General features: G+C 45.1%; 2 protein-coding genes across 2 annotated transcripts in view; both read right to left on the minus strand.

Moving 5' to 3' along the window:
- Positions 1-1412: 1412 nt before the first annotated feature.
- LOC131264413 (protein abrupt) lies at positions 1413-2835 on the minus strand. The gene is made up of 3 exons (XM_058266716.1): positions 2364-2835; positions 1989-2282; positions 1413-1927 (listed from the first exon to the last, which is right to left on the minus strand). Exons 1-3 carry the CDS (start codon positions 2833-2835, stop codon positions 1413-1415), a joined length of 1281 nt encoding a protein of 426 aa, XP_058122699.1.
- A 4035-nt stretch (positions 2836-6870) lies between these two features.
- Positions 6871-12765, minus strand: part of LOC131265791 (uncharacterized) — a 62385-nt gene continuing 56490 nt past the window's right edge. The window contains exon 6 of the mRNA XM_058268106.1: positions 6871-8408. Coding sequence (XP_058124089.1) covers positions 6871-8408 — 1538 coding nt within the window. The remainder of the gene's footprint in view (positions 8409-12765) is intronic.

Genomic DNA, 12765 nt, shown 5'->3' on the forward strand with positions numbered 1-12765 from the left:
CCAATTGCTTTTGAAGACCGACCTGTGCCAAGAAGACCAGGCGTGGCGATCGCTTTAAAACGTATACGCTTGATTAGTATACTCTGAGTAAGTATGATGATAATTTGTGCTGAAGTAAGTGCAACGGAACACCGAGATATGCTGTCTCCAAAAACCCAGTTTGTGCTATCAATAGTTTTTCAAGACAACCTAGCTCGTCGTCCCGGTAGCGTCTTGAATTATTGCTGCGCCTTTCTGTATCTAACGTTTCTAATCTCTCTTGCTCTCTTATTCGCGGGTGTGTAAGAGTTCACATTCCGGAAAGTTTGCGCAGCAGCAGTTTAAAACTCGTAACACTATTTCACTAGCTAGATTAGAGGTAAAGATTAAGTTGCCTACGGCGGACCTTTCGTTCCGCCGCCCTTGAGGTAGACTGTGGATGGGATCCGGCACGGATCGCAGTTTCTCCTTTAGCACGTGCTAAGAGAAATGCAACTCCTTTGCCGAGGTGACACTCTGTCGGTCGTGTTTTGCCTGAGGTATTTATGTTGCTCGCTTTGCAGGTGATCATTTGTGAGAATAGAATAAACGCTACGTTAGGTATCTGGTTTGTCTGGTCCGGCTACCGGTAAGTAGAATAGTAGTAACTTACTTACGCTCTAATTTGAACCCGGCGTTGCATGCTGCTCGTGCTAGTCTGGTTTTTTGTGGACAACAACGCACGCATTAAACAAACGAAAAAGAAATATATAAATGTAACTGGAAACTGCACTAATCTTATGTATCCGTAGTGAGAAACCGCGTTCGTCTGAGGAGGTATCGTGTGAGGTATATAACATTTCGTAGAGGTATACAGTCGATTGTATATGATGTCGGCCAGTTTCCGGGGTGTATCGGAAACGGCTAGACGCCCGGGGCGGTCGCGTAAGGCTTGCCTACCGAAGGCAGAGCCCGTTTCCGCTACATCCGGGCGCGTCCTATCTCTTATACACGATGGCACAATGAATTGTTCGGACTCGATAGTGTATCTGCGATCTTTTCGTTGGCAGCTTCTTTTAAACGATGGAACCAAACTCGAAATCCATTCTGCCCATTCCCACACAGCACTGGGAAGCGCAGAGGTTGAGGTTGTGTAACGATAAAATATATAACTCTATGTATATCTACGCATGTCCTGCGGCCACCCGGTAACCAATCGCTTGTCGATCGTCCCCTTTACAACATGTTGGTAGCTGTTTGTGTGTGTGTACAGTAAATGGCATAAGTGATGCTGACCCGTCACTTTTCGTGCATCGTTCCAATAGCACGTGGTTGGTATTGCTGGAGTTTGCAGATCCGACGAGTCGATCTGTTCGAATCGACCCCGACCTTGCGTATACCTCCGTGTTCAGTTGGTGTGTGCCTATGTTGAGTTTGGATTCGGGTTCGCCCGCCTAGTGTGTGGCAATACTTTCATCATCGGAATAGTTCCGCTCATCGACCGAGCTGTTTCCGTCGTCATCGTGCGCCCCCGACCCGTCCAGCCCCAGGTCCATCGGCTCGGAGGAACCTCCGCGCCGAATGGCATCACTGTTCAGTATGCTGTTGTTGTTGTTTAGCCCATGATTTCCACCGTTTCCACCAGGGGCACCGCCAGCACCACTGGCCGCCAACGCCAACAGCTTTTGGTGATTACTCGTTTGCAGCAGACGGTCCGTCTCAGCACTGCGGTTTCCGCCCGGTCCCGCCGGTTCGATGGTCACGTTCGGGGAAGACTGCAGTTTGGCCAGCGACGAAAGGTCCGGGTTGTTCTGGTTGTTGTTGCTGGTAAGCTTGGCCAGATCCAACTGAGGCGGAAGGAAGCCCGGCGGCAGCTGATCGAGGTTGTGCCCCAGTGTCTTGAGGTGAGCGATTTTTGCCGCCTGAAGAGCCGCTGCCGTTGCTTGTTCCTGTGTCATTCCGCTCATACCTGTAACGAAGAACTTCGGTTTAGTGCAAGTTCCCCAAGAATGTCGAGCTATCGAACTCACCGAACGCATTCTCCGTGATAAACTGCAAGTACGTGTCCAAGATGGCCGATCCGGTGGGTGTGTTTTGTTGCATGTGGTTCATGGGGCCTCCACCTCCACCGGGACCACCATGACGATCCGGGCCCGGGAGACCATTTCCACCATTTCCGCCGTTTCCACCACTGCCATTTCCGTTGCCAGCACCGTTGCCTCCGTTGCCACCGTCACGTCCTCCGAGTCCCTCAAGTCCAAGCTTTGGTGTGCTCTCACCTGGTCGTACGCGCGTGATGGTGGTCGAGTTGAGATGGTTAAATCCTACCCGAAAAATGGACATTATTATACAGCACTGAACCCACCGTCTCATCAGAGCTCTTTAGCGCAAGTAGGAACACTTACCGGTGGGGGACATTCCCATCATGCTCTCATGGAAACGCCTTTGCGACTCGCTGTGACTGCTCTGCGACATGGTGAGGTCTTCGGGATCGTCAAAATCATCCCCCCCGTCGCCCGATCGCAGCTCCAGCTTCATACCGTCGTTGCGGCGCGTACCGGTTGGTGAGGCGCGGGCTCGCAGTTCCGCCGGGGAGATTTTAACGCCCGCCTTTGCCAGCAACCGCGATGCCAGCTCCGGATCGAACGGGCTCGGCATGGGCAGTACCGGAAGGTCCTTGGTCGAGATGCCTCGGTGCTGGCGGGACATGTGCGAATGCAGTGAGTTGCGGGATTTGGCCACCGTACCGCAAAGCACGCACCGATAGCCCGGGCAGACCGTGTGCTTGTCCTCCAGATGGGTTCGCAATGTGTGGGCCGAGCGGTAGATCTTGCCACACTTCGGGCAGGGCCTGGGGTCGGTCGCACGGACGCGCATTTCTAGAGAACGGCGAGAAACTGTAATTATAAGCGTTAAGTGCCGTTTTGGGGAGAATGAGAGAGAGAGAGAGAGAGAAAGAAAAAATGAAAACAAAATGAAATGAAAAATAACAAACGTGTGATGGATAAAGAAACGATAAAGTTGGGGAATTTTGGGAATCGTGTAAAGGAAGCTTAAATGAAAACAAAATAAAACCAATACTCCGGCCGAAGGATACACTTCTATTAGTAGGGTTATGTTTCTCTCTAGGACAAACTCTATTAGTATGCCAGCGTCTAACAAGAGCCACCCAACCAACCCAGGAAGGCAAAAGGAGCACCGTCTGTTATACTTTTCATTGTTTGCCTTTTATTTTGTAATCATTTCTCACGTTTACGTGACGTGTTCTGCTCGTTGTTCCTCCCGCGGTACAAATGCATCGAGATAATACATTCTACATGGTATTTGTTAGTGTTTGTTCTTTGTAGTGTCATTGTGTTTTCATGTTGTATAGTTTCACTAGCACTTCGGCCCCTTTGCAACTGAGCCGTGTTGCTTCTCTTGGTGTCCTCACTGAATGTCTCGATCATTCCATCGTGTTGCGTGTTTTGTGTTCTTGTTTTGTTCATTTTCGTTTTCTCCTTCGTTTGACTTCTCCCTTTTTTCTTACACTCTTTCCGAATACAAAACTACAGTTTTTTACAAGTCCCCGTGTAGTGCTTCCACTTTTACAATTTACAATCGTTTCGCAATGCCCTTAGTTTGTGTTCAATGGTTTATAGTTTTCTCACTGTGGAGGATTTTCTTCCATTTTCATGCAAGGTATTCCAAACTTTCCTTCTTTTTGCTTTCTTTTCTCTGCTTGCTTACGTGTAATATGGCGCTAAATATATATCTATGTATATATATATGTATATAATCTATGTATCAATAGATCTTTGTATATATACTCCTCTTCTAAGTTGCAATTGTTTGCATGCCGGCGTAGCGTGCTTACCAAGTTTAATTCATATTAAAGCGAATTTGCTCTGTATCGTGTGTATCTTTCTAAAAGCCTGTGTGTTCTGCATATAATCCGTTCTGGTTGTAGTAAATCGGTACAAAAATGAATTGGTTTTATGTTGAAAAAGCAACGAACAGTTCTTACGTAAAATTTATTTTCTAATAGTTCTTCTTAACACAACCTTTAAACAACACAGAAAAGCTAACTTTTAAACTGAATTGATGAGACACCATCGAATCGGAAAACAATGTTTCCCCTTTTGCCGGAACCGTTTATAATGCAAATAGTTATGGCAAATGACGAGCCGCTCTTTTTGCCCGACCCGGGTTTGCAATCCCTAAAAATATCAAGCGAAAAGGAACGACTAACCTAACATTACTCCTAATACCGCACTAATGGCAAAATGAGGAACAAATCGTGTTGTCTTTTGCAACGCTGTTTACTTTGAACGTTAAATTTATGTGTTGTTTACGTATTTGTTGAACTTTTACAAATTGCGAGGTGTCTTTTTAGGTGTCCGTAATTTCATTTCCCTAATCGATTTCCGTCACTAAGATAAACAATTTCCGCACCTCCTGTATAAACGAGGGACGCCTGAAATGCGGAACGCAACCGAAAACCGAAGCTCAATTTATGTCAAGCCGATAATTACCGATAGTGTGCAAGTAAACTAGTATATTGGCCCAGCAAGGAAAGGCAACGGCAGGCCACTGACGGTGTGGAGGTCGGCTCGCGTTCCCTAATTGGACACGCCGGATCATTGTAATTAGGTGGAGCCGGATCTTTTTTTGCTCGCCTTTTTCGCGGCCACCGTGCGGTGATGATGATTACTGTTTGACTTTACTTTTCGGTGGCCGTTTTGGGGCGCCAGTAACACTACGGATACATATACTTCGCAGTCCTGATGAAAAATTGTACTAGGTGTGGCGACGTACAACGACGTTGCGCGTGGAATGGATATTTCGGGGCGAGCCGCAATACTTGCAAGGAAAGCTACCTCCGATAGTACCGAGGGTGCGAATGAAATGACCACTAATGGAACTATCAACCATCGTGACAATGCACAAGTGATGCCTGCGGACGAACGTCCGAGAACATGGGAGTAGGTCTTTATCAGGACAGAACAGGATAGCGATGCAGAAACTTCGGACCTATCCTTTCCAGACAAATTCTCCTTCTATTGTGTTGTGGCTTATCAAATGTTGTGTTTCAATGTGGCTCGTGAAAGTAGGTGTGTAGGTGTAATTCCTGCTGTTATGTGTTATAGAGTGTTTGCATCTGTATCGGTTGCGGTGCAGAGAAAGCCTAACCAACTAACCTATAAGGCCGTGTTATCTGTTTTACTTCTGTAACTATCGAGACTGTTTCTATTGTTTATCAGTTCTTTCCAATTTCAGTTACAAACTAACCTAACATTTTATTACGAACAGCGTACGTGTCGCGGTTGTTTATCCTGTGTCATTCTTCTAGCAGTGACCCTTTTTTCTTCTCGCAGTATCGTGGAATTGCAACCTATAGCCTGACTTCAATTTTCTTGCGTTGCTGTGTGTCTTTTCTTAGAATCGCCTCGTTCCGAACGATTTTATTTCCGTTATTTTGTTTCCATGCCTCGCTTAATTTTCTTTTACCTAATTTTATAGCTTAGTAGGAACCATTATCGTGTTTTACTGCCTTTTACATTATCTCTGCTCACGTCTAAATATAGAAAATCAAATCGGCCCGATTAGATCAGGAAATGTTGTTTGTTGTTTCTTTTACTCATGGCATGTTTGTTTTGTTTGCTTAATTTTGGTTTGTTTTTACAAGTAATAGGATTTTTCTTATCATCTCAACCTTTTGTGTGTCTATTTGTGATTAAAGTTTATTCACTTTAAGCAATTTGTATTCAACTCACACTACACCGGTAAGACTATCCTACCGTTTTCTTTTGCGAAGATTGAACTTTCCGTTTCCGTAGCATTGCAACTAAAATAAATATAACGTTTAGAAATCTATAGGTTTCGTTCATCCCCTTTAGAACGTTTTTGTTTTGTTAGGGTGATGAAGCAAGCCGACCACTTCTCTAATACTGATCCGATGAAGAATGTTGAGATACAGGGCAGGATTTTTTGCTTGGGCAAATCAAATATAGTTTTTATGTTCCTAGTAACTATTATCAAACATAGGACTAGCAAAAGAAAGCTATGGGTTTGTCGCCGTTTTTTTCTTGTTCTTGTAAACAGTTTAACTGTTTGTGTGAGCAGGTTTTGTTTTGCGTATAGTGTTTATTTGGCTTTATTCTATGTTAGTGTGTGCAGTGTATTTTTACTTCTTTTGGTTTTATATTTTGTGTTTCAAGTGTCTTGTTTCTTGGTATCTTGTGTAGATTTATCCGTTCCTAGCAATACGTGTTGCTTTTTGTAACATAATTAATTTTTTCTCCTGTATACTTAAACTTTTCATTCCGACCGGGCGAACGTTGGAACATTTTTACCAGTCTCGGACCGTGTGTTCTTGATACCCGCCCTGTGTTGGCCGCGTGTTAGCTTTTAGTCTCTTTCACTTAAACATCTTCTGTATTACCTCAAATAAGAACCCGTTTGAGTTTTGGTTTGAACCTTGCAGAATAGTAACAACGTGGAAATCATATCATTCAATCATCAAAACCCACACGCTGGGCCGTTTTGCTCGCTTTCTCTCTCATTCTCTAGCCGTATCTGATCGATTTTGTCGCAGTTTTAGTTAAATTTTTAGGAACTTTAGTCACTTTTAGGACACCAATGCGTATCGCCAGCGAACCTTGTAATACTTTATCATTTATGTTGTTGTTGTTTAAACTTTGCTTGATAATATCTCTAGAAATCTGTTCACGTATCGCCTATGTAAAACTCGAATTGAACAAAGTTCGAGAATCAGTTATGTGGGGAGGGGAAAGGATAGCAAGATGTTTAAATTAACCGGATAAAAGAAGTTCGATTTGACCGGCACTTAACAGTTGGGGAAACTTTGGGAGTCTCCTTCTTGGAATGTTGGCTTTAGGAAATCGCTTCCTGGGGAACTTCGGCCTAGTTTCACGGAATACCGGTGAACGGTCCCCCGGACGAGCGCATAGCCTTCATTTGAGCCCACTGGTTCGTGTGCTTGAGGCGCATATGGTTCCGCACCGAGTTCGGGTGGGCAAAGCGGCGACCACACTGAATCACCGGACAGACCGGGCTGTCGCGAGGATAGTGTCGGTCGAGATGCTGCCGAAACACGCGCGGTTCGAGAGGGACTTCGCACAGCGGACAAGGGAGAAGGTACACCTGGCCCTGCTGCGACCCGTTGCCGGCATCTCTTCCGGCGCTGCCAGCGTTAGTGGCGCTGCTAGTGGAAGGGTTCGTGGAGCCCGTGTTGTTGTAGGCGGCTGCAAACAGTCGATCAGCGGCGGCTGCGGCCGCTGCCACGGCGGCTACCGACGAGGCGGCCGATTGTTGTTTGGCGTTGCTTTGGGAGCCGCCAGTCGAGGAGGAACCATTACCGGAACCACTACCGGAAGCCGCCGCCGCCGTCGTCACGGAAGATCGACCGCCGGTAGTGATGGCGGGAGACTGCGAGCCACCTCGTTTCTCGGAGGCGGCCGGCTGGCCGAGATTCAGTACGTTCGTTGGCGTGAGGGTCGGCGTCGGGGGTGTGCTGGCCGTCGAAAGGAGGAACCCGGCCAGCTTTTGATGGTGTTGGTGTTGCTGCTGCGCCTGACGCTGGAGCAGTGCCTGCAGCCGGACCTTCTCATTGATGAAGTGCTGCTTGAGGGCGAGCTCGTGCGTTCCGGCCTTGTGGTGGGCGGCAAAGAAATCGGCCGCCGCCTGTTCGCTCCCCGCGTCCCCCAGCGCCGCCGCCCCGTTCATGCTGCTGACGGCGCTGGCTGCGGCAGCCGCCGCCAGCACGCCCGCCGCAGCCATCCGCTTGTGGTATTCGCTGTCCAGCGTGGTCGCAATGGCCGACAGCCGCCCGTCCACCTTGAGATCCAACTCGCTTCGCTCGCTGCCTGCGTCCACCTCTTCGTCCTCATCGTCCTCGTCGTCATCACGCAGTGGCGTTGCTAGGCGATCGTCACGATCGTCGTGGCCTCTGACCGGCGGCACGCGCCGTTCACCGTCGTCCTCGTCTCCCTGTTCGTCGTCGTCCGCGTCGTACCGATCGTTAAGCGGCCGCTTGCCACCGCTCGCATTGTAAGCCGGCTTTTGCCGAGCTGGCACTTCGGTGTTATTGGTGCTGGCCTGCCGCCTCAGGGACAGTGCTTCCCGGACATCGTCAAGCGCCCGCTGATCCCCGTCGGTTGACTCATCGAACGGTGTCATGTCCTCCGGTGGGGACGCCCTACCGTGCCGATGCAGATTTTCCGCGTGCGATTGATCGTAATGATGACGCTTAAACCGCTTCGCCAGCCGACGATGCTGTTGCTGCTGCTGCTGCTGTTGATGATGACGGCTGGTGGTGCTGCAGTCGAGCCCATTTTGCTCCTGCTCAGCACGCCGCCGCCGGCGGTCACACAACGCCCCGTCGGCGTCACTGCGCGGCGTCTCCTCGATCTCCTCCTTGATCAACGCGTCGCAATGTTGCCGCGCATCTGCAATCGTGGTTTGTACAAGCACACGTCATTTGGTTGCAGTTCAGGGGGAAGTAGGAGAGTTTGGATGGCAATGGTGTGCGCACAGTGTTACAAAGATGATTTCTGATTTGGTTCCCGCATCCGTATGTTTTTTTTTTGCTTTGTTGGTTTGTACCTATGTTTACTTGCAATTGGCACCGCCGACCCGATCTATGTTGCGTGATCAATTATTTTTATAATATTATTTTTTAGCTGCCTTAGGATGGTTTCTACTGTCCACACACCTTCAGTTTGCCGGCTTTATCTGTTGTATGATGTTTTTTTGTCTTGTTTTTGATAATGTTCACTTTCGATTCGCTCTCGGCATTGATTCGTTACCAATCATTTTTCATTCCAATTGCCACGGTGTGTACGGACAGTATGATCGATTCTTTAAATCGAGATTTTTTTTTTTATAAAAATCATTACACATTCATAGAGATCGCGGTCGTGCTGGGGTGAATTGTTTCTCGATTGTTCGGTCGCCTTTTCTTTTGCAACCAACTCGTCGTAAACATACAGCCATTATTAATATTTATTAAATTAAACGTTCCTTGCTAGCTTACTAAATGATAAGGATGTACTAATTCGAACGCAAACGATTGGAAAACAAAAAAACGTACAAAGGAAAACAATAACAACGAATGCTCGAGATAAGAAACACACACGCACACGCATACAAAACAATAATAAATACAGACACACTCACACATGATTGACGTAACAGAAACGTAACTTAACGATATCGGCGAGCGAATGGGAAACAATGGTCAATCGATCGAACTTAAAAAACGACAAACTTAGATCGTACAGAAAATGGATGGTCGAAAACCTCTGGGACACGTTAGTGCCACGAGGAAAAGAAAGGGAAAACAAAAAATAGAATCAACACAGATATGATATGATATAGGTTTTCAATGTTGCCTCTCTTGTGATGTTAATGTATGCCGCTTGATGAGCCAGCCTTTGTCCAGAGAGATGGTTTTCGGTTCGATTGATTTTTGATAAATTTGGATTTCGTCTCGATTCGTTTGTTTTTTTGTGATTCTTCGGGAACGAGTCTCGTTCTTCCGGAAGTTGTGCCTGAAAATAGTTGCACCCATGCACCGATGTGTTGAATGATTGTTTTTTTAGCCAGCGCGTTGCAACTGCCGATTGATGGTGCGGGTGGGCGAGCGAGAATTTGATCGGTGGAGGTGGAAGCCCGAATGGAAATAGCACCTACCCGCGCACACGTGTTTGCCAATTGGTTTTGCACAGTAGCCCTATTGATGCCAATCGGGAAAGAGTCCGAGGGGAAGGGGAAGGGAATGTATGCTCGGGGTCACAGACAGCATATTAGGTCCTTAGCACATCTCTGCTCATTGTAAGTCTCACATACACACGCATCAGCACACCGACCGGCAACGGGAGCAAATCGCTTGCATCGCGCCACCCGGTGGCGGCTTGTATCGAATTTAAATAAAACTTTAACCAAAGGAAAGCTTCACAAACAATTAGAACGGAAAACATACGGCATCGAATAAAAACGATAAAAAACGATAACCATTAAAAAGACAAAAAACACACGAACATTTGGTTTTCTAGTGGTAGATCAGACAATTCTCTTCAATGTTGGTAGACTCAGTTCGAAGAAAGTGACTGCTTCATTACACAGAATGGCATGCAGAGTACATTTGTTTTAGTACGATTTCCCATGCTTGTTGTCTATTTGTGTTTCCTCTCTTATTCTGCCATACCAATGTTGTACTTTTAATTTTTTCTCTTTTCTATCTAGATCTTTTGTTTGATCTACTTTCATCTTACCTAGAAATGATACACAAATAGATATCTAATTTAACTTATTATAAAACAGAATGTTTCTCTTTTTCTGCTGTTTCTCATTCGTGTTAGTTTGTCTTTTTTGCATAGTTCTTTAAAATTTCGGGTAATTTGTTCAGTTTTTTGCATATCTTTGGAAGCCACCTCTGTCGTGGGATTAGTTATAATCTTCCTAAACGCTGCTGCAGTGATGTTGGACAATCACTTTGTGTACATGTGCGTGTGTATATGGTCCAGTATTGAATCGGTGTTAACTTAGTAGGATAATTTAGTATGGTTTTTTTTTCTTAAATCAAAATCATATAAAGGCAAACAATGTATCGTATGTAGGAAAATACTGATTACCCTGGTTAGATCTGTGCTCGTGAGAAAATGTGCAAAGTTGTGATAGCGTTTCCTGGCAAATGGGGATAAATTTTGGGGCATCAGACTTGAATTTAGCGATGAAGTTGAATAGTCAGGACAAGAAGGGGTAGTAGAGATCGGTTGAGTTTGTGAACAGTTTGTGCATTGTGTTATCATCATTTTTTCTACGTGAAACCAATTGTGACCAATCGAGAGAGGGTTTTCTTAACCAGATATTTTATACAGCGATATCGATAATCAAATAGCATAAATGAAAATAAAATAATAACGAAACACTCCATGGAAGCCAACATAACAAAATTAAAATGTAAAACAACAACTGCTTGAGATAAAGTTAAATAAAATGAATGATGTCCACCGAAACTAAAATAATGGAAAAATGGCGTCAGACGATGTAAGTAGGGAAAGGAGGGAAGGAAACAAAAACAGAACAAGAACGGAAAAGAAACCAACAACAGTACTTTCAAACCAAACTAGAGGAATGTTTAAGTTAAGTAAATATTAATAATTTATTAATTATGCTGAACAATCAGAAATCATTATTAAACACTGACGGACGGATTATTAATAATACGGTTTTGGTCGTATTCACTATACGTTATTTGGTTGCGTAAAAGTCAGGAGGGTATATCGATTATTTGTTTCATTTTATATTGAAGGGTTTGGTAGAGATGTTTCAAAACGTGAATGGAATGGAAATTGTTGCACTAAAAATGTATGGTTAGTGGCTGGTTAAAATTGATTTCCATTTCCATAAGGATAGACAAAAAAACTCTTCAAGCAGAAAACGGAATATTCTTAGTTATTATTTCATCAGTCAAATTATCTGAAAACAAACAATTCATCGGGGAAAAAGTTTACGATTGTCTCACACTAGCTAAAATATTGTAGAATCTTTTAATCTAATCAAAACGGCAAACCATAAGAGAATACAATGGGCTATGGGTAGGTTTTTCAAAACTATAACTACATATCAACTATATCCATTTTCAGTACACATTGAGCTTGTAACTGTCAATTACGTTGCAAAGGAATTTATCAGTGGGATTAAATTAATCGCAGACAGGCGAAAACCAGTTTGACATGAGCCTGGTCGAATAATATCGAAATAGAAATAGCCAAATATCAACTGTTGCCATTTCCAATGTAGCTATGCCAAAACTATCGATAAACATTTCAAATCCGCCGATAGTGGTTGATGATATCGCTACTAAATACATTGTCACTCGTTTATTCGCCGCATAGTTCCCGATGGAGGCGCATGGTGTTTGGTGCGGTTGATGTTTTAGCAACCAGGTGGATTTATTTTCCTTCTGCCTGGCCACCATTTCACCGCGATCGGCTGTCACAATGCGAATTTTCCAATTCACCTTCCCCTTCCAAGCTTCAACCCAACCGATCCACTCGGTAGGATTCAATGGTGTAATTAAACAAGCGCTCATTCCGGAAATACTTTTATTCTTTCCCGTTACGTCGATAGCAAAACGATCGATAAAAGCATAAAAATATGTTGCAAAACATCATAAATCTAGCAACGAGCAATTTTACCCCCTCCAGCCAGCCCGACACACACCTCCACCTTGCGTAGAAATGTGTCAACGCAAACAAAAAGCGGTGCGTTAGCTAGGATTTATTCAGTTTGCAATCAACCGTGAGCTCGGTTCGGTATTGAACGTTGGGAAGCAAATGAAAACCAAAAAAAAAAAAACAAAAAGAACTGAACGAACGAAAGCCTGGAAAACAGCGAACAGTTTTAATTAGAAAATCGATTAAAAATGTCTTCTCACCCGCCCAGTTGTTCGGCGTCCCCGGCCAGCCTGTATCCATAGATAGAGTAAAAAAATGATAGAAACAGGATTAGAAAGGACACGCGTGGAGGCCGGAGGTGCCTTCTGGGGCTGCGGTATCACTCCGGCAGAATGAGCGCAATTTTAGTGCCACTTCCACTCCTCCCTTTCTGGTATGATTATTACCCCCGATTGGTTATTGTAATTGTATTGTTTTATGGACGGGATGGGCGGGCGGGGAGGGCTGGCGAAAGGTTTGTGGCAAAAATAGAAACCGAACCGAACCCTTCCGGCTCCAACTGTCCCCAGGATCGCCCTAAATTATGGAAAATAGCTTGACTTAAATTCCATGCCTAACGAAC

Source organism: Anopheles coustani, chromosome 2, assembly GCF_943734705.1.
Source record: "Anopheles coustani chromosome 2, idAnoCousDA_361_x.2, whole genome shotgun sequence".
In the NCBI taxonomy this organism is placed as follows: domain Eukaryota; kingdom Metazoa; phylum Arthropoda; class Insecta; order Diptera; family Culicidae; genus Anopheles; species Anopheles coustani.